This window comes from Dermacentor albipictus, chromosome 1 (assembly GCF_038994185.2).
Source record: "Dermacentor albipictus isolate Rhodes 1998 colony chromosome 1, USDA_Dalb.pri_finalv2, whole genome shotgun sequence".
NCBI lineage: Eukaryota > Metazoa > Arthropoda > Arachnida > Ixodida > Ixodidae > Dermacentor > Dermacentor albipictus.
This window is the reverse complement of record NC_091821.1, coordinates 219763640-219788437: the sequence shown is the minus strand read 5'-3', so window position 1 is coordinate 219788437 and position 24798 is coordinate 219763640. Positions and strand designations below refer to the sequence as shown.

Below are 24798 nucleotides of genomic sequence, written 5' to 3'. Positions count from 1 at the left end.
GAAAGTGATCACGTGTGCGGAGACGGATGGAAATTGGGCCGAATCACAGGCGTACGGAATTCCCGAAACTTGGTTGCGGGACTGGTGCAAACAGGAGAGGCATCCTACTCCAGCAGCTGCTGCGTACGGTGCAGCCACGCGGCCCCTATCTTGAAAGGAATCTGCGACGAGACAAAGAGTCTACGCATCTAGGCGCTCTGCAGTATGTTTTCGTCACTTAGTTGGCGTTGAAGCCCGCTGGCTTCTGCTACCGCACTTCCCTCCAGCGTTTTGATAAAGTTTCTGCAGTCATTGAGTGAGACGTGTTCATGTTTTCTTCTGCATGTGTGACACCATGCTTGTTAATTTAGTTAGTAAGCAAAAGGTTAAGCATTTATACAGCTGATAAAACTACTATTCTTACTTTTTGTATAGCTGTCTACTGATTTGTTATCGCAATCGATGCTTCGCCTTTCAGACAAAACTGCAACTTTATCGCAACTTTAGTGTATTGGGGGTAAATCTTTGATTTTCCAAATGAGAGAACGTTTTATTTCTGTATAAAAGAATGAGGACTTTTTTTAGGTCACGGCAAACGGGTGCGCGCTACAATCGTGGGTGCATTAGAGTCGAGTAAATACGATATTTTATAACATGATCACCAACAGAATTAAGTTTGAAAGTGAAGATTCAGTCACCCACCAGAAATCAGACTGAATGCATGCCACCTTGTGCATAAATATATAAGGGTCATACACCATCTTGCATGATATTTAGCCACGGTGCATACATCTTTAAGGGACACTAAAGGCAAACACTTAGCCAACATAGAATGTTAGATTACCTTTCAAAAAACCGCACATCTGTTCCATGCCAAGAGATGACTTAGTTGCAGAGCCAATCATGACTAACGAGGATACAAAACTTTGGAGAACAAACATTTGTAAAAAGTTCTCTTGTATGGTGATCTCAGAGGTCATGTTTGCAATACATTATTCTACTTTGTGCAATGTAAGCAATGTGAAACCGGAAAGTAGAGACGGACAAGATCCAGCTATCAACTGTTTAAGATGGCTCCTGACATAGCAAAAAAAGCTTTCGTGTCCTATGGAGCACTGAGAGAGCCATAACCTTTTGTGCGATCTGGGGCCCGTGGACTGTGACAGACATAAAGAGACTAGAAAGAGTACAAAGCTTAGCAGCCCATTTCGTGGCTCAAAATTATACTCTGTATTTTAGCGCATCCCAAACAAAGGAAACATTAGGCTAGAATACACTTCAAAATCGTAGAAAAACATTCAGATTAAAATTTTTGCACAATATATTGTCACGTGGTAGTGACTGAAGAAAGCAGCCAAACTGAGAAAGACGAAACTAGCGTTTTATTGGACGAACTTGTGCCCTCAAAAACAGGCTACACTCAAAGAATGGCGACAGCGATGAACACAGACGGCGATCGCTGAAAATCTGATCAACGGGTCAAGCGCATCGGCTTTTATACATCAATCATCGAATGTTCCAGACTAATCGCTGGGGCCCACGTGCCTTCCAGAAAGTTCTACATTATTCATGTCGCGCACACATGCAATCAGATTTCACAAGGTTTGGTCAGAGACAGTAAATGGAACCATCAATAACATTCCAGAAACTTCCCACACTTGCAAGCATGTCCTGCGCTGTGCGATAACATTTGTTAGGCGGTGAAACGTGTCGCCCGATAAAGACAAGTACACGTGTCAATATACAATTCTAAAACCAGCCTCAATCGTGATAGCTACATAAAGGCTGTGGGTATGTGTGACTCTCACGCGTCCCCTGATATGTTGTTTTCCCGCATGGCTTGCGTGGCCTGGCGCCCGCGCCGGTCGGAGTGGTTGAAGCGCAGTACGAGAGATGGCGCGAGTGTTGCACTGCTAACGCCGCCAATAGGCGGGGTTACTTGGGTGCCGAAAGACAAGGCGCTTCGTCTTTAGTTCGGGACAGCAAGCAGTGCGGACGTGCCGTGCCGCGTGTGCGCCGATCCATGCTTCTGCAAGACCATCTCGCGTGGCCGCCTTGGAACGCGCCACTATTCGCGTGACCATACACGCGAATGACCAGGCGTTGGGATGCAGCATGGGGCGAACATATTCGCTCGCTATCCAGTTGCGGTGAGTCGGACTTCCTAGATTTGTTGCGCGCCCATCGGCATGTTTTGGGGATAGCAACTCGGCTAGCAGGCATTGATCTATGAAAGGTGCAATAAATGCCCTGGTGATTGTTTGCACTACTGTGTTGTAGTTCCTTTATCCCAAGAGCACGGAGGAGAACCCCACAAGGCACTGGAGTACACTTCTGCCAGGTGCGATCACCCACTTAAGATTAAAGAATATAGATGTAGAAGGGAGCTTTTTAAGATGTCTTTTTTTCCTAGGACGGTCAGTGAGTGGAACAGGTTGCCTAGTGATGTTGTATCGCTATCTTGAAGTGATGGCTTTGCTTCAGCCGTGTGGCTTGCAATTTTTTTCTGTACTTTGTGCTTGCGTCACCAGAACCACTTTGTTTCACTTCGCGCATGTACGGTTATGCTCTGCTTCTTTTTTTTTTCTTTTTTTGTTACGTCAGCGATTTGCTCTGAACTGTAATTTTCTTTCTCTTGATGTATTCTATATTACCTGCTTTTATTTGTCAATGACGTATGCACTTCTCCCCTCCCCTCACCCAGTGTAATGCCAAACTGGTGCTGTGGGTACTGTGATAAATAAATAAAAAACCTCAAAAAGGTGGATACCGGCTATGGGATCCACATTTTCTCAGCTTCCAACAAGTGGGCAAAGTTGTGACCTTGCATTACTCGTGCTCAGCATGGAGGGGGCCACAAGATACACAAAATATTTTGGGCATTGTGCCCGATAGTACTGGCACGAATATATCCTTTTTTGGGGGGAGGGAAATTTTCGGCCACAGAACACGCCTCGCATTATATTCAGGTTCATGACACGAATATAATATGCTTTTAAAAAGCTTTCTTGGTGCCTCAAAATTGGAGTAAGCAATACCACTCAGCCTTACCGCGATGGCTACTGTGTATGAAGCAGTGTTTGAACACACATTCAAACACCGAGATTGTGCCACGGGTACTTCTGTAATGCTGCCTATCCAATAACTTCGGTGGCATGAAGGACAGTACCATTCTTGCTGACAGAGACAAATACGTCCGCAGTGATAAGTACATAGTGCACGCCCTCGTCCTATCGCTGTATTCTGCAACGGCAGTCCACAGTAACGAAGAATAAAGCACCCTGCACGCATCCACTTTTTTGTGTTGTCCCTTTGTGTTATAATCACAATATATATTTTTTTTCTTTTTCTGAGAGACTGAAAGTCGTCTTTCGCATTATATTCGTGGTCGTATTACTTATGAGCAAATACAGTAGTACTATGTATGAAATCCCCCTGAGCTGCCGCAATTCCCAAAGTTAAACAAACGGGACAATGCATCAATCGCAGCCCAAAGGCGCACGTTAATAGCATAGGAAAAAGTGATGGCGTGCATCTTCCTACAAAGCCAGTTTATGCTAGCCTTACTTGGCTCAATTTATGGTTCTTGGCAGAAGCAGGGAGACCAATATACAAGAGAACTGATGGAAGTGTTTCACGCAAGAAAGAAAGGGTCTGACTGTGCTGGAAATGCCCAACGTTTTCTTAAGAAATTAATTTTTTTTTTTAATACAGCTGTCGAAAACGTCAAAGTGTATCATAAATTTACTGTGGCATATATTACGCATGCACGTGAGGCTTCATTGCGATGTGTCTGGAACCATTATTAAACAGTTGGTAGTTGGCGCTTGCCTCAACGCTTCCTCTGCTTCACATTGTTTCCTTTGCGCCATGTAGAAAAATGCATAGCAAACCTGAACACCAACTTAGCTTAGCAGTATTCAAGCTGTTAGAGTGGGAAGGCTTAGGGGTGAGTTCTCAGCGAATATCTCAGCAACCTTCTGTTTGCAAATGACATTGTCCTGTTCAGAAACATTGGGGACAAATTACAACAAATGACTAAAGACCTTAACAGAGAAAGTGCAAGAGTGGGGTTGAAGACAACGTTCAATAGCCTCGCAAGGGAACAAGAATTCAGGATCGCCAATCTGTACAGGAGTACCTTTATCTAGGTCAATTACTCACAGGGGACTCTGATCATGAGAAGGAAATTTACATAATAAAAATGGGATGGGGTGCATACGGCGGGCATTACGAAATCCTCACTGGGAGCTTACCACTGTTGGTGAGAAGTGTACAATCATTGCGTTCTACCAGTGCTAACGGGGATAGCCGATAGGAAACAGGGATAGCCAATATTCTAGTTGACATTAGGAGCAAGAAAATGGAGCTGAGCAGGCCATGTAATGTATCCACCGGGTAACTGGTAGACCATTAGAGTTACAGAATGGGTGCTAAGGGAAGGGAGGCGCAGTCTAGGTCGGCAGAAAACTAGGTAGGGTGATGAAATGAGGAAATTTGCAAGCACACAATGGAATCAACTAGCGCAAGACAGGGGTAATTGGAGATTGCAGGGAGAGGCCTTCATCCTGCACAGAACATGAAAATAAGCTGATGAGGATGATGATCGTTCTCATCAGTAGTTGACTACAATTCAGCAAATATAAACAAGACAAGTTCTATCATGGAAGCTGGTACTGCATTGTCACAGAGGCGGTGGCAATCCTGCCTTACGTTTATGTCATTACCCTGCTTACAAAAGTTGCATCCCAGTAAAGATGACACTTTAGACATCTTGGTGCACTAATTGTGTATATTTAGCTTGACTTCACATTTGCCTTTAGTGTCCCATTATACTGATTTCGACTACTACAAGACACAGAATAATTTGTACATGAAATCATTACAGAATGCCGAACCTGAATGGTTTGAAGGATAATTCAGGAGATTTATGCGACAAGACGGTGTGAGGCAAGTTGAAAGGACAACTTTGCAGGACAGCGGTATGGTCACCAATGTTGTACAGACTCAAAGTTATACTGGTCAAGAAGCTAACACTCAGAAAACACAAGTGGCTAAGAAAGATGTATAGAGCCACAAAAAAGAAACATTTCAGTGCCACTGATGTACTGGTACGTTCTCCACTCTCTCCAGTTGGATGCGTGCAGTAACATGAACTTGGCAAGCTCTGAGGTAGCTCCACCATCTGTTGTACATTTCTAGAAAAATACTTTTTTTATCTCTCCGAGTTTGCTCAATCAGTGTTTTTGTTAGCATGCTGCGAATTGTGCCTCTTTGCAGCAATGACTGGGGTGCGCAGAGCGTGCATCCATCAATCGGAGGGGTGGCTCCCAGTTCTTACGCTACTGCGGCAATTCTCCATTAAAAAATTAACGCCTTTTCTTTTATTTTTTTAGGGGGGGGGTGTGTGTGTATGACCTCCTTTATTAACACTGCATTTATAGTCATATTGATCAGAGTATCTGCAGAATATTTCGCTTATGTATCTTCTTTGTTCGCTCATGTTCACCTATTAAAACACTATTCCTGTGCTGCACCTTAGTCATGTACTGTCCTAATTGCTGAAGTACTGCTATTGACCTGTTTTATTTTTGTGCTATATGTATTACTGTAATACCATGTATTGTACTAATTGTTGAAGTTCTGCTTTGATTCACACTAACGGCCGACAGGCCAACAGTATGAGTAAATAAAAAAATAAAAAATAATACCACTCTTGTATGTTCCTGTTATTCGCCGTAGGTTTATAGCAGTGTTTCTTTTTTTTTTTCTTAACCCTGACATGGCGGCGCTATCGTGAAAGCATGCACGTCAGTACGAAACTTCGTAGGAGATGGAAAATTAGGAACGTGAGGGCCATACTAGGAGTGCATTTACCATTACCCACATCATTTTTTACCTTCTGGACAGCCGAACATAAATCGTTGCGTTTGTTTTATAATATCGGAAAACAAAACTTGGCACATAAAGGGTTAAAATCCCGCATACAAAATGTCACTTAAACACAGTACATCTCTCTTTCTAATCCCATTAAGTAATAACAAAAAATACAATCCATAACTCACATTTAAGGCAACAGCCTCAAAAGTCTGTAGCATATCAAATAGACACAAAAACATTGCACACTTCGATAACTTGCCTTGGCATTGACATGTGTTCCCAAGTAGTGCTCGGCAATTCTTGACAGAAATCCCAATGTATTGCACGCAACACAGCGGAACATCTTCGTTGCCGGATTGTAGGCAGCCACTGGTGAGCCATCCCAACTGAACTTTTCTTGTCCTTGAACCCAGCCATCACTCGCTGACGCTCCTGGATCACGCTTCGCCTTGCGCTCAGACTTTGCTGAAGTACCCGAGCTGGGAACCTGCAAGAAATTGCAATGAATACCAATGCTCAATACGAGTGCTACAAGACCTGCTTGTGTACTTGTGCATTTTATGGGAAGCTTATAATTTGAAAGTGAGTGGATTCAAAGCTTTTACTTGTTTCATATAAGTCCCCAGATTATGTGATAATTATGACTACGCCAATACAAATGAAACAAACTGCATGGCGTTGCAAAACCTACAATAGCAATTTCAAGCATGATCTGAAAGCTGCAACCAAGTGGAAATCATCCCTTCTTAACATAAAGCAAATGTCTATTTAAGCAAGGTTAAGGCTCCAAGATCGTGAATTTGTCTGTTCTTAGAGACCATAATGAAATTGGCGAGCTGAGGCAGGAATAAATAGTGCACTTTCTGGCACCAAAGATGGCGTAACATGTAGATGTACAGATTTCAAAACTGCTTAATCATCTCAGCTACATAGAAATTAGAGATATCAGCAAGCACTGCCTTCACTTTTTCACTTTAGTAGCTCCTCTGCCATGGCACTGTCTAGCCTCGTCCAGTTCTCCCCGTAACTGCATACCTCTATATGCAAAAAAAATGTATAAGCTGATTTTAAAAGCTTGTTGACAAGAAAAAGGGCTGCTGCGAAATGTAATTGAGCCACTATGCGCATATATGTATGTGAAATATTTGGACCTACAAATGGAGAACTAGATTTAAATCCGCATTTCTGAAGTTAATATTCGTTGCTGTTTAGTTCTGCATGAATGCTCACTTTAACATTCATCCAGAGAGTACAACAAAAAACAAAGACAGCACTTTCTACAAACCAATTATCAAAGAAGCTGCAGGAGGTGTACAACTCCATTGTGGAAACACTATAGAGCTGCCTCAAACTTTCATTTTCATCATGTGTTGCCCTACAATGCAGGAACATTAGCCACCAGCTAGCCCCTTTCATACGTTTGTTTATAGTAATAACCAGCAGAGCTTGTAATCAAATCGCCAACAATGTGGTATAGTAAAATCATCCTATATTCAAGATTTCAAGCTCATCATAACTAGCTTTTTTCTTCACTGGCCCCTGTGCGGACTTATGAATACAATCAAACTAAAGGTAACATTAAACAATTAAAAATTAACCCCAAACATTTGTTTGCAGCCAAATGCACCAAGCACACAGTCATAAACCTGTAACGTTTAACATTACAGCATTTTTTAGATTAGCAGAATTGTGCACACTTGAAGCAAAATATGTGCTATTTCATTTTGCATCAATATGGTCCCATGTATTATAATGGTTATGACGACGCCTTGTTGGACAAGTTTAACATGTTAACATGCGACATCAACCTCCATCAACATGACCCAAAGCCTTAAATATTCTCAGCTAGATTACTCATGGTGACAGACTCGTACAGTATCTGTTCATCAAATGCAGCACTCAGTATGTATTCACCTCACTATTCACTTCCTTTATGACACGGTGCACAAAAATGTTTATTTTCCTTGCATCACTGGCTATCCAAGGCAAAAGGTACAGTAGGATAGTGGCTCGGTAATACTTAACTGTGAAAGAAGTTATACCACACAAGTGCGGCAAAAGGATAAAGGAGACACCACATGTGCTGTTCTCTTCCCCAAAAAGAACAGCAAATGGCTCTAAGAGGGTTCAGCTCAGACGTCTTTTTACTTTCATGCCTTTCAGCGACTACAATGAAATGCAACCAAGATTCTTAAAAGGAAGCTTTACCTTTGAAGCCCCATATCTAAATATGTAAGAACAGAGGAATCTTTCTCGACATCAACCATACCAAATTCGATGAGGTTTGTTGCATTTATAAGAAAAGCTAAAATATAGCAAAGTAGGAAGCAGAAGTTTTATTTATACGTCAATTTCCCAACAATAATTGCTGAAAACTGCAAAATTGAAAAAAAAAAGAAAGCTCAAGTAACAAGTTTCCAACTCTGTAACTTAGTAATAAATAATGACACCACAATTCTGTAAACAGCACCTTTTAAGACATCAAAGCAGACAAAATTGATGAACGTTCTCAAATAAACCGCTAATTTGTTAGTAGGACTCTTCCGAAACGCTCACAAGTGTTGTAATAATTTCCTGTAAACTGTAAACTCACATGAAATTTGTCCTCTTTATATGCTCTAACAAATGCAATTTACCGAATTTCTATATCTATTTTCAGTGCAGAGCGACCGAATCACAAAATTCATGCTTTTTTTTAGTTTACCGATTTTCAGCAATATCTGTAAAACGTATGAAGTCTTAAATCAAAATTTTGCTTGCTACAGTTGCTAGAACCTAACGCTGTCTCTCAAATGCAATAGATTTTATTGAAATTGGTCCAGCAGTTGTCTAAAAACAGCACTTTTGCATTTTACATGTACTTGAATAGAGAAATTGGAGATGAACCTAAGCTAAAGCTTCCTCTTAAATTGTTAAGACCCCTCAGATGAGTGCTTTTCACAAACTTGTGGATAAATAAATGCACAAGGCTTTCTTGCGATGGCTTATCGAGAATCGTTAGTGTTCACTTATGTGAATCACAAACAACACTGCTTTCTGTATTATCCTAGTAATATTATCATGAGGCCAGTTCACTGATGGCATTTCATTGATCTGATCCCAAAAACAAAATGAAATATGAACAAAGTGGTAGTGTGGGTAGCTTCACAAAACTTTTACTAACAGTAAGTTTGCAGTGATACAGCAGGCACTTGTAAGGCAAATCATGAATTGCATGACTACATATTTACCCAGTAAGGCATCGCTTGTTGTCAAATTATTTATTATTACGATCAGACCTATGCAATTTAAGATCAAGCCTGTGCACCCCAGGTTTTCATATACCAGCAAATGCTTACCCTGGAATGTTGCTGATGCTGTTGTTGCTGTGGCTGCTGCGGTTGCTGCAGCTGCTGCTGTTGCTGAGGGGGGTGGGCTTTTTTGGCACAGTCATCGGTTGCCGGCAATGGTGGTGCAAGAGGTGGGAACAGTGGATAAGGAGGCAAAAAATGGGAGGCTGAGCCTCGACTAGCTTGCAACAAGGCGCTCACATGCTTGCCCACATTCTGGTTTGTGTAAATGCCCTCTAAGCAGCTGAAAGCTGCATTCAGAGTGCCTTTGTCCATGCTGGGTCATTCTCGTCCAGGTCCCACTTGGTAGTCCTGAAAGAGCCACATGCACACACCAATGATTAATGAGCATCACAAAAGGTGCAGATAGGAAAGCAAATAGGAAATCACAGCAAGGAGATAGCAACAAGCACAGCAGAAGACGCTTTTTAGGCAAACATGCTGTATTTTTCTTTTTTCTCAAGAACAGCACCATGAACTCAGGATGGGAATACAATCAGCTTGTTCATGGAAATAATTCTTGTTCAGCACATAGTGGTGGTCAACACTGCCAAAAAGACTCACGAAGGCAAACAGAGTTGAAAACAAACAATGCTAATTCATTTGCCCTGTGCATGCACTTCATGTTTCTTTTCGACTATGTTAACCTACCAACTAGCCCTTTCGATCTAGTGGGCTATTTCTATATTTGCATGTTCCAGACTAAAAGTTCCTACCTTAACAGACAATGAAACATCAGAGATGCATTAAAACAAAGAAAATTTCTTCATACAGCAATTATTAAATCTATATGCAACTATTAACAAAGGCGTGCAAAGGTGAAATTTGGCACTGGACAAGAGGCCACTTTACCGCTGCTTCACCTTGGAAAGTACGCTAGCTAAGAAATTCACCTTCGAAATTTTGCTTACATATTTAAAAAGAAAAGGAAAGCTACGTTAAAGGAGTATAAGGTATACCCATCTCTAATGGAAGTGAAAGCAATGTCAGTTCTAGGCAGGGTGAAAAAATATGCTAGCCGCACAAGTGAAATATTGGCCTTAGGCGGAGAGAGAACTAATATTTACGATTTTACAGGAAAATGAACTGCTTTAAAGACCCAATAGTAAACAACGTAATCACTGGCTGGCTCAAGTTACTCAGAGTTTTGATATATACTTCAAAGTTTCTATTGTGGCGACGTGCGACCACGTAGACCGTCAAAGTATCAGGCTCTCGCAGGAGAGGAAGAACCGACACTCCGTCGCTTAGCGTAGCATTCTTTTTAATGATCTTCGGAACGCTAGCCCGCGCCGGAACGCGCCAGCCGCTCGAGCCTCGTGTAGACGCGAGCGTCCGCGTCAACTCTCGTGCGACGCCGATGCTGCTGCCGCTACAGAGGGCTCCCCCCCTAGAGAGGAGGAAAGTTCGACGAACGATGGAAAGTCCACGTGACGCGGCGGGTCTTGGCGTTGGTCTTCGGTGTCACGTTCGCTGGCGGCGGCGAAGGATGCAGCAGAGCCGCGTCGCATACTGGTGGGGCTGAGGGCGCGGGTGCTTCGATGTAGGCGGGTTTGAGACGTTCCAGGGCAATTGTGTCTGATCGGCCGTTGACATTGACAACAAACGTCGTCGGACGACGCTCTAGAACACAATATGGCCCGGAGTAGTGTGGTTGTAGAGGCTTCCGCACGGCACAGTTACGCACGAAAACGTGGGTAGCAGAGCTGAGTGCGGGAGAAACGTACGGGGACCTTGCTTCTTGTGAACGTGTAGGCACGGGGCGCATCTGGCTGAAGAAGGCTTGCAGGTCGGCGACGTATTCGGCAGGTGATGGCATAGGCGTTTTGGGGGTGGCGACAAAGAAATCGCACGGAAGGCGTAGGTGAGTGCCGTAAACTAGCTCAGCACAGGAGCAACCTAGGTCGCTCTTGAGTGCGACTCTGATGCCAAGTAAGACGAGGGGTAAATGTAGGACCCACTTCTCCGGTGATTCATGTGCCATAAGGGAGGCCTTGAGGTGCCGGTGAAAACGTTCAACTAGTCCGTTGGACTGCGGGTGGTAAGCAGTTGTGCGAAAACGTGTCGTTCCGAGTAGTTTGAGTAGCTCGTTGAAGAGCGCTGAGTCAAACTGTCGACCGCGATCTGTGATTATTGTGGATGGGCAGCCGAACCTTGCTATCCACGTAGACACGAACGCTGCTGCAACAGTGGGCGCTGAGATATCAGATATAGGTGTAGCTTCTGGCCACCGTGTGTAACGGTCGATGCATGTCAGTATGTAGCAGTATCCTTTCGAAGGTGGAAGAGGGCCGACGAGGTCCAGGTGTACGGTGTCAAAACGAGCATCCGGTGGAAGAAAAGACTTGGCAGGCGGAATGGGGTGACGCTGGATCTTCGAACGTTGACACGACAAACAGCAGCGAACCCAATCGCGAACTTGCGCGTTTAGCCGAGGCCAAACGAAACGACTGGAAAGAAGCTTCTGTGTCGCGCGTATGCCAGGGTGCGACAGGTTGTGCACGGTTTCGAATAGACGTCTGCGAAGGGATGCCGGAATGTATGGTCTGGGTGTGTCGTTAGAAGTGTCGCAGACGATGGACGTATCATCTGGGGTCACAACGACGTCTTCCAATTGCAGGGACGTTGGCGAATTCCGGAGTGTACGAAGTTCAGTGTCGTCACGCTGTTGACTGGCGAGTAAGTCGGCCTCGATGATGAAAGGTTCCGATGTCAACGTGGAAACGACATTGACACGACTCAGAACGTCAGCTGGAATGTTGTCGGTGCCCTTGATGTGGCGGAACGTTGTTGTAAACTCGGAGATGTAGGAAAGCTGTCGAATCTCGCGGGGCGAGTAACAGGACGCCGAACGATTCGTTGCGTGCACAAGGGGCTTGTGGTCAGTCAAGACAGTGAATGCACGGCCTTCGAGGAAATGGCGAAAATGCTTGATAGCCAGGTAAACAGCGAGTAATTCACGGCCGAAAACGCTGTAGCGGGACTGCGCAGGCTTCAGTTTCTTGGAGAAAAAAGCGAGTGGATGCCACTCATTGTCGATGAATTGCTGCAGAACGGCACCAACGGCGGTATTTGAAGCGTCGGTCATGATGGCAGTAGGGGCGTCTGGCTTTGGGTGTCTAAGCAGCGTGGCGTCGGCGAGGGCAGACTTGACTCTTGTAAAAGCGTCGGTGGCCTCTTCAGTCCACTGAAGCACTTGTTTGCGTTTGTTTACCAGGAGAGCGTCTAGCGGAGCCATAAGTCGTGCGCGCTCGGGAATGAATCGGCGGTAGAAATTGACAAATCCGAGAAATTGGCGAAGCTTGGTGAGTGTGGTCGGTCGGGGAAAGTTTTCGATGACGCGAATCTTGGACGGCAGAGGTCGAATGCCGTTAGCGTCGACGATATGACCGAGGAACTCGAGTTCGGTTTGACCGAATTCACTCTTGGCGGCGTTGATGACAATTCCTTTACTGGCAAGGCGTGAAAACAACAACCGCAAGTGGTGAAGATGTTCTTCGGCCGAAGAGCTTGCCACGAGGAGGTCGTCAATGTATGCAAAAACGAAAGGCAAACCTCGGGTGACGGAATCGATGAAGCGCTGAAAAGATTGGCCCGCGTTCCGTAAACCGAAAGGCATGCGGAGAAATTCGAAAAGACCGAAGGGTGTGGTGATGGCGGTCTTGGGAATGTCTTCTTCAGCGACCGGTAGTTGATGGTAGGCGCGAACGAGATCGATCTTAGAAAAGATCGTCGCACCGTGTAACGCTACCGTGAAGTCCTGAATGTTCGGTAGAGGGTAGCGATCAGGAACTGTGACGTTGTTTAGTGCCCGGTAATCGCCGCAGGGGCGCCAGTCGCCCGTCTTCTTAGGCACCATGTGAAGTGGTGATGCCCAGTTACTGGAAGAAGGGCGGATGATGCCAAGTTGCAGCATGTGTTCGAACTCCGCGCGAGCGATCTTGAGTTTCTCCGGGGACAAACGCCGAGATCGGAAGTAGACCGGTGGGCCGGAGGTGACGATGTGATGGCACACGTCATGTTGCACCGGTTGCGTCCAGTCCGGTAGGCGCGTCAAAGTGGGAAACTCGCGTAGGAGTGCGGCGAAAGGTTCGTCCAACATGGCAGAAATAGGCGCTATGGGCGATGTGCCTGATGATGGGACGCCGGGAACGGATAGCTGGGTCACGGAGTCGATGAGACGGCGTCGTTGGATGTCGACAAGGAGTCCGTAGTTATGCAAGAAGTCTGCTCCAATGACTGCATGACGGACGTCTGCAACCAGGAAAATCCAGCGGAACGCTCGTCGAAGGCCAATGTTTAGCATGACGGAGCGTGACGAGAAAACTGGAATCCTGGTGCCGTTGACGGCTTGCAAAAACGACACAGGAGTCGCTTTTCGGTCGGAGCGCTGGGCGGGTAGAATGCTGACGTCAGCACCTGTGTCGACCAAGAATCGTTGTCCCGTAACTCTGTCTGTCACGTAGAAAAGGCGACTTGTGTGCTGGGCCGGACCACTCGTCGCCGTTAGAGGTCGGCCGGCCTGTTTCCCTGCCATGCGCAGGGACGCCGACAGTGACGAGCGTCGTTTCCAAAACGGCGGTGGTAGTAGCAAACGCCAGGCGTTGTAGTTGAGGTTTCATTTTGGGTGCCCGTGCGTCTTGATCTGCTGGAACTACGGCTGCGTGGGCGACGTGACGTGCGGCGATGCTCCGGTCCACAGAAGATGCGTTCCAGGCGCTCACACAAGGAGTCGAGCGGAGATTGCACCGCAGAAGAGCAGGGAAGAGTTTGCAGAGCGGTTGTATTGTCACCCGGAGACGGTGACGTGGCTGCGATGGTTGGGGTGGCTACTTCCATGACTTTGTCGGCCAAAGCGGCAAGTCCGGTAAGGTCCATGGTAGAGGCTGTCGCCAGGACCATCTGCACGTTAGCCGGGAGTCGTTGCAAAAACAGTTCGCGCAACAGCGTGTCGTCGATGGATCTCGCGTTGTTTCCGAGCAGCTGGCTCATTCGGCGAAGAAGTTGACTAGGGCGTCGGTCGCCGAGTTCTTCAGCGGACAGAAGCTGCTGGATGCGAGAACGCTGTGAAGCTGCTGTGCGCTGTAGCAGTGCTGCCTTGAGATCGTCATAGGCGGCGGCAGACAATGGGGAGTTCAACAAATCTGCTACCTCGTCAATGGCGGCGGGCGAGAGCGCTGCGACGGCGTAATGGAACTTCGAGGCTTGAGAGCGGATACCAGCGACTTGAAATTGCGCTTCGGCCTGAAGAAACCACGCCGAAGGATGCTGGTCCCAGTACTGTGGGAGGCGGACAGCGATGGCGGAACAGGAGGGCTCACCGCGTTCCTCGGAAGGGTTCTGGCCTTGAGCTCTCGTAGCGTCGGTCTGGTCCATGGTCGTCTCTACCACAGGAGCGTATGGCAATATCACGTCCGGGTTCACCAATCTGTGGCGACGAGCGACCACGTAGACCGTCAAAGTATCAGGCTCTCGCAGGAGAGGAAGAACCGACACTCCGTCGCTTAGCGTAGCATTCTTTTTAATGATCTTCGGAACGCTAGCCCGCGCCGGAACGCGCCAGCCGCTCGAGCCTCGTGTAGACGCGAGCGTCCGCGTCAACTCTCGTGCGACGCCGATGCTGCTGCCGCTACACTATCGTGCCACTGATGGTTGGAGTGCGTCCAATGTTGGCACAGGCTCTGGTTGCCACCTGCTGCCGCTCACTTCAGTGCTGTGTCGGCAATGAGACTTTCTGCCCTAGTTCACTACAGCGATGTCCACGGCCCTGCGACTGTGGTGCAAGGCTCTAGATTGAGCCACAGATGACCACTTTCCATCCATCTTCGTAGTGGGTGGAAAGTCGAGTGCAAAAGCGGGGACATATCTGCTGCGTGCTTCCAAGCCCTTACAATGAATGCACAAAAGTTTCAATTTTCACTATCACTGAAATCACCACTCATGCTACTTTGTAGTAGTAACAAAGTGGCAGTCAGGACTTTGTATCGCAAGTCAGAAAATTATAGATGTCAGGAGATAATACCAATAAAACAAAAGTTTGGAAGCTACCAGATGTATTTACAAGTTTCCCCCTATGACAAAACAGCCTTCTAACTTGTAATTAATATAATAATAATAATAAATTTCAGAGCTTCACCCAGCTTCAAACCACTGAAGGCAAAAGCTTAGGCAACATTGCACACCTGCCACTTGTAATCTTCCTCCATTCACTTTGTTTCTAACCATCTCAACAATATCTCAGCCTCTTCCAGTAAGCGCTTTCAGATCAACCCAATCACCCCGCCTAGTGCACTGCCCGAGAGTACCCACGCACTGCTCATTGGTAGTTCATGCAGGTGAGTCTCTGCCTTTACCAACGCGTAGTGAGTAGTCATCATCGGCTGTAAATAAAATCATGTGTGCCGATTGAAGGACCAACACACACTAACATAATTACTCCAGAATCTTTGTTACTCACAAATCAAACTGATGACATACGGATTTTTTAATAACGGCAGGTATGACCAAAGAGCGCCAAGACCCTCCAATGCTTTCTTAAAAAAAGAAAGGTAAAAGCATAATAATGGGACAATGAAAATGAAATTTTCAATGGTATTGAGACAAATTAAAATGGCTCAAGAGCCTACTGGAGCTATCGCTGTGGAAAGGTGCCATTCTCGCACTCGAGCTTCACATGTGAGGACTTAAAAGTGACATGTTGGCAAGGCTTCCAACATGCTAGGAACAACAAAGAGCAGGGTAAGGCATCCACTAAAACAATGTTTTTTTACATAAAAGAAAACATTCTCATTTAGTTACTGTCAAGCACGCACATTTTCATTTATGCCCTCAATTTTTTCACAAAAATTAAGCATTGGCATCATCATCATCATCATCATGGTCACCATAGGAGCCGGAGCGTCATCAAGTGGTATTGTTTACCAACCCAGTTAACATTCCCATATCAGAATAAAAGCGACTTTACATCAGGAAGCATTTTGGCACCATATATAGGACACTAGCATCGCATAGAGGCCAGAAACTCAAATTCAGCAAAGTGGGCATAGATAGGCAAAGAAATTCCAGATATTTAATATTAAGAATCTCGGAGAGAAATTTATTCCGCAATGAATTTAAGCTGATGATAGCCATGAGTGAATAGTGCAAATGAAAAGCAAAGGTAGAGATGACTCACATGAACACTGACACAATTGGGACAAAAGCAAGAACAAGAAACAGGACATGCACTGTTTATTGCTCTTCTTTTTCTCCCCGTTGTACAGGGGTGCCCATCTGAATCGGCAGTCTGCACCAGCTCGCCTACCTTCCAGTACTTCTACAAGGATGAAGACAACACACACACAGGCAGACAAGGATGAGACCTGCCTTCTGTGCTGTTCATCCAATCATAGATTGCAGTTCAATTGACCTACGATAATAATTTGCTTCCGCTACTTCACCCCATGGAGATAGAAAAGAAGAGTCTTACACTATCGAATTTGAGAATGCAAGCCCAGTCATTATGCATTGACTGCAGGAGTTTGCAGCACACACGATAGCCAGCTCAGATTTGGATCCTAAGTCCAAGCTGAAGGTGTGCCCACAGAGCCGAAGAGTAGCAGACCATCAAAAGAGAGCAGCGCCCTGGGCCAGCAGGTCACGTGTGGACATATTTTTGTGCTTATACCTGTCTTGGCATTTCTGGAACCCTATTATGCAACTTGGTCAGTCTGATCCTCATAGTGGGCTCCTTGTGGGTGAATATGATTGGGTAGTGTGTCCTGGTGAAAAAGCACACCACTTCCTGCAGCTGTGCCAGCGTAACAGGCTCTATTCTGTGACACTTCTTAGAAAGCTTGTCACCACCACCTCCATGCTGAGACACAGCGGACCCTCCTGCTGCAGAAGAGGCTGCTGGTCAACCACAGGTATTGAGGGGCCCAATTACTGTTGCAGCTGCATGCTGGTAGTGCTTTGGTTGCTGCTGCAGGATGTGCCCCAGTAATTCCATGGAATGTGGAACCACAGCTGAGACCAGGGGCCAAGTGGTGGTTCTGGAACCAGCAATGTGGTGTGGCTCTGCCAACCTTACTTCATTATATTCATTACTTTGTTATAATGGTTGTCTGCCCTCCCGGCCAATACTGCCTGCCATACAGAGGGTGAGTTACCACTAGGTAAGCGGAAGCTAATGCAAGAGCCCATAGTGCACCACTGATGGATAGCAAATGCTTTAAAATCAAATAGCCTTCTTTGGTCTTTTCACCCGTGTTCATGATCGGTGGCTGGCAGTCGGAAGTTGGTGGTCGGAGGTTGGAAGAAAGGCACCAAAACAAAGGGCATATTTGTTGCCGAGTGCCAACTGTCAAAGCTCTTTGAGACGCACGTGCTGCCCACCTATACTACCGCTAGAAATATGCATTTTAACAGCTCTGTTCACCAGTGAATTAAGCAATGAAACAAGAAATGCTACAGAAATGTTCTCACTTCAGCAAATACATGTCGTCATGTGTACCATTCCTTTAATAAATTGAATAGCTTTCTTGAAGTGTTCAGCTTTTCACTTACAATGACAATCATTGTTGATATTTCTGCGCATTTCTTTCTGTCCCGCATTCGTCAGCGAGGTGCCATTGTGAGATGGAAAGTGGACTTAGCACCCGTGCATGCAGCTGTCAACACTAATCAGATTTCGCAGTTGTAGTGATGCAACAGGTTGCACCAGCGTTTCGCGAGAGTGCCAATGGATTACTGCTACAAGCTACTGGGCGGGTATGATGTGAATATGATGATGATGATGGCCTAAAAGTCACTAGCACATAAGAATTATTTTCTTAATTCTTTTATTTTTTGTTTCTTTAGTCAGCCACCGCACACGACCGGCCGACCGCTGAAGAAGCACAAAAATGAAAAGAACTGAAATAGAATTGTTATATCATCTATACCTTGATTTTGTACAATTCTCATTGCTATATGCGAGCAGGCACTTAGCAACAACATCAAGAACATTTCTTCACGCTTGCATTCAGCAACGAGTGTTGCATGAAATAAGAGGCTGCAGTGGCTGCAGTGCTCTGTCGACACATTCACAATACTCTCATAAGCCTTGTGATTGCTGGGAACATAAAGTAGAGGTCATATTGTGTAATTATATATTTCATTTACCGTTCCTATCAATCATCATGCCGAGTGGCTTCTTTTGGTGATCACCGCAGCACGGTTTTATGTGAGTGAATGACAAAGGGCGAGAAGAATGGGGAAAAAGTTCACCTACGACTACGATACTTCCCCACGAAAAATTTGAATGCAGCTCTATAGGTGTTCATTTAGCAACATATTGGCTGCACAGACGACCTGTCATGTGGTGCGACTGCCTTGCTAATCGGGAAATTGCGAGGAGCAGCGCGTAGGTGACACATGGGCGCGATTCACAGCAGCCACCGTAGACAGACCTCCGCTCATGCAGCGCTTTGTTTCCACATATGGTATCAGTGCCGTCATCGGTGAACAGACAATGCGCGCTACTCTGGTGCCATCTCGTAGCCATCGTTGCCACAGAGCCAGTCTTGCATGACACTACGCTTTTCTTCTCGCGCTATTGCCTTACCGTCTTCCTTCGCTTTCGACCTCACTGTTCCACTGCACCCTCCTCCTTGCGCTCTCTTCGCTTGTGTTTCATCCCCCGTCGAGCTCCACATTAACTTTTTCATCCTTCGCTGTGCTTGTTCGCTCTGTTACGAGGGACCCTGATGACAACACTCACTGTAGGAATGAGCTCCTAAGAGCAGCACTATAAAATGAATCATGATAAGGTTACAGGATGTGAATATATATATATATATATATATAGTCTGCACCTGTCCATTCTCGTTTCATTTCGGCAAGTGCGCAGCATCACAAGGCGCAGTGCACAAAGTGCAGGAGAGTGCGTGAATCAACACCAATGCTATAGTCATGGTAGTGTCTCGTGAGGCAACAAGCGAGTTGAATCGTTCAGGAGCATTGTCAGATGGGAGACTGCTCACGGGAGTTACCAGCAGCATAGCGTGCCATCAGAATTTGGCCTAAGTAGCGAGAAATTATTGGGAAATCATCACAAACTACGTAAAAGTGCATGGTATGAATTATCCTAAAATGTTTGCTTTGTTACAACAATATTTTAAATACATGGGTTCTGAGGGAAACTCAAGAAAAATTTATTACTACGCTATATGTGTTAGCTTGTTATAATATTTAAGAAGCCAGCCTGCCGCCGTTCCCAAATGCCAGAATGCATGGGACATGAAGGGTAGGCACATTTAGTGCTGCTGGAAGTCCCTGTGACTGACAACAAATTTTATTGCACCCCCTTTTTTTTTTTAGTGCAACTCAAAGCTTACTGGTCAGAGTGTTGAATCATGCAGTGATAATGTGGAAAACGCCGTGAAATATTTTTTATCAGAATTTTTCGACCTGCAGTGAGGATGCAGTCTACTGGAAGCATGCTGGAAACAGTGACACAGGGAGCACGATAGCGAGGCAGATGACAAGCGCGGTCGTAGGTCGTCTGTCTGCAATTCATGTTTTTCGAAGTGTTAAATTACTTTAGCTACTTGCTTTTGTAGTTTCCTGTCCAACTGCTTTGGTCATTAACAAGTCAAGGGTGTTCTTTAGCCAATCCAAGTTCTCTAAAGTGAAACGACGCTTTTACACGTGATACAGGGTTCAGCCTCTTACCTTAGGCACGCGTGCACTTTTGATTTCTGAAGCATGTCGTCTCTCGAGGACCTGAGCGAGCTGGAATAAATTCTTTTTGCTGGCATGCGGGCTCAGAATCTCGAGCGCATACAAAGCAATCATGTGCGCGGCCATACAATGAGAGACGCACAAGCACTGCTCATTAGCGTGGACTCATTTAGTTCATAATATGCATAGAATAAAGTGTAAAGGCCTAATAAAACACGACCTGCAATTTTGAGCAATAAGTATGCGGTACTTAATAAAAGCCGACTTACACACATTGATCTCATATAATACATCTGCTTCGCCGCCAGTTCGTGCCACTTACCGGTTTTTGAGACTCTTTGCCAATTAAAAACTAATTCCCACTTGAATCGCGAACAGCCTGCTCAATTCTACCATTATCAATCATGGTCATTTCTTTTCCATCAACATCTCACAACGCATTCTGGCCAGTTGTTAGTCCCTTTAACAGTGCCAAATCAAGGCAGCGGCGCTTAGTGGTATGAAATCGTACAGATAAGCAAAAGTTGTACGTATTATTAAGCAAGCTGATGCATCGCCTGCTTTCGAAGAATTGTTTGCATCCTTTGTAAGGCAAACAAGGAGCGGTATGCTCTACATTTCTTAAACATGAATTTGCTATGCACACCATGCAAACAACTGCTCAGTTCAAATGTCCATGATTGCATATAGACGCTTTCTCGAGAAAACCGTTCTCTCTAAATGGTATACTTATTCCATCAGATTGTTTCTCTCGTTGCTAGCTCAACGAAGACCACAAAACACCAACACCAGCTATCGAAATTGGCAGCAACAGCCTGTAGAATACCCTTCCTGTCTTGTTGAAGGGGTCCGGTCACTTACACATTACACACTGGCGCTTCCCAGTTATTTCACACACCAAATAAGTGCAAATTGGTGTGGTTTGCTCCGTACGTTTCGCCCTTCCTTGATGCCAGAGTGACATGGTTACTACATATGCGCGCTCAAAAAGACAAATCTGTGATATGTCAATCAATTGTATTGAACATGAGAAATGCTCATATGAAAAACATTAAAAGATCGAAAAGTATGAATCGAAATCAGCAGCAAGCGCTCCAGAGCAACCACGCCAGCGAGGCCGAGCAGCAAGGCAAAACGATCGACTGCTAAAGCTACAGCCAAAAGGGGTCAAAAGTCATGCGCATTCATCTCCTCTGCACCAAAACTGAAACTGCACCGAAGGAATTAAGCCACTTATATACTAACAGCAATTAAATTCAATTTCTTGTAGATTTCAGCGCGCACGATCGACAAGGTCACAAAGGAAGTAAACACACAGACAGCCATGGCCTTGTAGACAGTGAGTTTTGAAATGTAGAAGAAAAATATGTACCAACTCGGCCAAGTTTCTGTTCTACTTGTAGGAAATTATTTAGAGCCATTCTGAGGCCTGCCAGTTCTCTTTACATAGGGTTTCGAGGGATTGCGCTTTCAGTGCAAAATGGCGTGTCGAAAGCGTCCTGAGGTCGAGGCTTGAGTTGAACTGCAGTGCTCCAGACATGCTTTGCTCCCCAAGTACAACGGTAAGTCAATCGTGGATGATTTCCTCGCGAAGGGTGCTGCAGAAGCAGGTAGAATCCTCTGCCAGTGCATAAAGCGCTGTAGTTCTGTGATTTCGCTGTCTTGTTGCTCGCATTTGTTGAACTTGGCTTGTTCAAAGACGACGTTCCACCGTGTAATGAAGTGGTTGTCTAAAGCATGTCTTTTCTTCTGTTCCTCATCGAGTCTGAAGGTATTTAATACTTCCGCTTACGAGACAATCAAGTAAACAAGCGCGTCCACCTGGACTTCCTCTGGCTTGTCGCCCAGTCCAGAGGGAGCGCGATGGCACAGAAGCCACTTCCTACAGGAGAGCAATTCGGAGGTAGCGGTAAAGACGAAGTGGTCCTAATCTGGAACACAGCCACATGATATTCCAGCTGGTTTCACCTTCAGTGCGGTGATCCAGGCGTTCAAATATTATAATGGCATAGTACAACAGCTTGCTTCTGAACCAAGTTGGCAGGAATATAACCCGCCTCCCCTCCCCCTATATAAATTTACACGTCGTGTTATGTGTTTTTCTCTATGTAACGCACGCCTAAAGCAAAGGCGCGAGCCACCAAGACTTTAATTGTGATAATATGAGTGACTATAGGTAAAAAAGATGAATAATTAAGCTGTGAGCATACTTCCCGACTAGAGCGGCTAGAAAGTGCAACGACCTGTAAGAAAGCGGGGTGCCAAACTTTGCCATACAAATTTTATTTCTTGAAACCACTTCAGTGCTTCAAAAAAAAGACATTGAAGCGTCGGCCATCATTACCTTCTTGAAAATATAGGTCTCTAACCTTTAAAGAGCACATAATGATAATGCAGACCTTGCATACACACACTCCACCTGACGCAGTGCCCAAGTGGCTATGGTGTTGTGCTGTTGAGCACAAGGTCACGGGTTCGATTATCAATCGCAGTAGGCGCATGGTCTGGAGTGCAAGTGAGTGAGTAAGTAAAATTTTAATTCAATGGATGCCCTTCTTGTCTACAGAGAGGGAGGGAGAATAAGGATAAAATAGGCAAACGAAGACTGCAGTCTAGCTTTGCACGCAAAGCACCACAGTGACACCAACGATCGAGACTGTGGATGGAGAAAAGGGGAAGAAGAGACACTATAGTAAAAATATGACTATTTACATATGTACAACAGAGCAACTAGGTAAAAGTGATGTATAGTTCGCTTGAGAAGCGACTTCCCCAAGAAAGTTAGTCACCCGGTCCCATACACCCACACTGTTAGGCCGCGAACCAGGGTGGTGAGGCCTGACTGCTCGAGGAAGTCGTGCAGAGAAGTGCTTCGTACCGCAGAAGCGCGTCCTCCTAGTGTGCATGCTAAGGAACACCAAGGTGGTCAAAAGTAATCCGGTGCACTGCACTACGACGTCCTTTATAACCCACAGTGCAGTTCAGCATCGTTAAACCGCATAATTTTTTTTAACAAGCACCAAATTCCACCTTGTAGTTACGGTTTATGGAAGTCGGTTGTTCCGAATGCCAAAACTGATGCTACACACTAAACATGACTCATGTAAAGGTGGGCGGCAGATCCAGTGTAAATTATGCTAACTCAAATCATCAACGTCTTACCCAGTTGTGTCACTGCTTAGTATGTCACTGCTTAGTATGTCATGGTGCATGCAGATTTGCTGCTAACGCCTGGGAAACGCATCAAAATGCAGCCACTTTCGAGCACCTGTTGGCCCACATACTGCGACGTTGCGCTGCACCCCATCCCGCAGCTTGAGCGAAATCGTCCCACATAAGAGGGGACTTCCCCCCCCCCATCAGGAAAGTGATGAATGAGACTCGTGGATTGTACTGCATGTGTGTCCTATAATCTGCTTGTCTTTTATGTCCTTTCTTGCGCTCTAATTAAAATAATCTTAACGAACTCGCCAAGCTGTTATACTAATACAGACGTACACGAAATGGACCAGAAGAATTGAAATTATGATCTGTCCTTTCACTTTCTGCTTACTATTGGCGGTGAGGACTTACAGAGTTGCCATTAGTCGGAAGCACTTCGTTTACACTTCGTATGAGGGATAATGCAGTGCACTACTCGTAGGTTTTGCTGTCAGTGCTCAATAAAAACCATGCGGGAGCCCTCCTGAACATTTCTGTAAGTACTCTCAAACCGACAGACGTTCTTTACTGTCAGAATAATAATCTTGGGCAAACAGAAAGCACAGAATGGATTCCAGATGCTATCTCTTTACCAAATACATACAGTGAACACTCACCGTGCGCGGTAGACACGATGTATTCCCCAAACCGCTTTCTTGCATGAAAGGTGGGCAATCGCTGAGAGCAAACTGTGTGAAATATTTTCTTATAGTGGGCTGTCTGTATAACCAAGTGGTGCATAACAGAACAGAGTTTTAGAATAGGGGCCCCAAAAGTTTGGGGCCCCTATTCCCCCATCCCCAAAGAGCTTTGCGGATGTTAGCGTTGGGGCACGCAGGAGTGGGCTTTGCATTTGCGGACCGCATCTTGTGCTTGCACCGCCACTATGGCGTCAAAGAAAAGGTAGTATAAATATTTAAATAAAATTACCATTTTATGATAAAAAGAGAAAAAAAGAGATTTTCATGTTTTTGCATTTAATTACAATTTAGAGGTTATTTTATAACCAGGAAGCAATTTGTTGCATTTAGTTTTGAGTGAACTTAAGGTGCCTCCACACTCAAACAAGTGTACACCCTTTGGGTCGTATCCTGCCACTCAACACTCTAAGAACAGTTTACACCCTTTGGCTTGCCCCTTCTGCCACACAAAAATAATCGTCATCTCCCTTGATGCGTTTCCTTTCTTTATCGCTGCAAGCCCGGAACTTTCCAGTGACGAACGGCACGCGCGTTATCAGAAGAGGCACTCCAAAGGGTGTAAACTGTTCTGCTGATAACGCGCGTGCCGTTCGTTACTGGAAAGTTCCGAGCTCGCAGCGATAAAGAAAGGAAACGCATCAAGGCAGATGACGATTATTTTTGTGTGGCAGAAGGGGCAAGCCAAAGGGTGTAAACTGTTCTTAGAGTGAACGATAATCGCCATCCGTCTTGCTTGCGTTTCCTTTCTTGAAAACGCTGCGCTCGTTACTGTCTTGTCGAGAATGCTCTGTCATGCTGGTAACACGCATGCCGTTCACGACTTGGAAGTACCGGGCTCGCAGCGTTAAAGAAAGGAAATGCGGACAAGACAGATGACGATTACTGTTGTGTGGAAAGATACGACCCAAAGGGTGTAATTTTGCTTAAGGGTGCACCAGCCACGTTAAGCCGTGTTAGGCCTACGAGCCATGAAACCGACAATCAAATCTGGAATCGGCGGCGTG

At 45.5% G+C, this 24798-nt stretch overlaps 1 protein-coding gene across 2 annotated transcripts in view; it reads right to left on the bottom strand.

The window, feature by feature from the left end:
* LOC135897429 (zinc finger protein 64-like) overlaps positions 1–24798 on the bottom strand; it is a 73225-nt gene that overhangs the window by 26880 nt on the left and 21547 nt on the right. For both annotated transcript variants that reach the window (XM_065426045.2, XM_065426044.2), the window contains exons 2-3: positions 9198–9500; positions 6119–6346 (exon numbers count right to left, since the gene is read on the bottom strand). In XM_065426045.2, the coding sequence (XP_065282117.1) occupies positions 6119–6346; positions 9198–9464 (495 nt within the window). In that variant the 5' untranslated portion in view covers positions 9465–9500. The remainder of the gene's footprint in view (positions 1–6118; positions 6347–9197; positions 9501–24798) is intronic.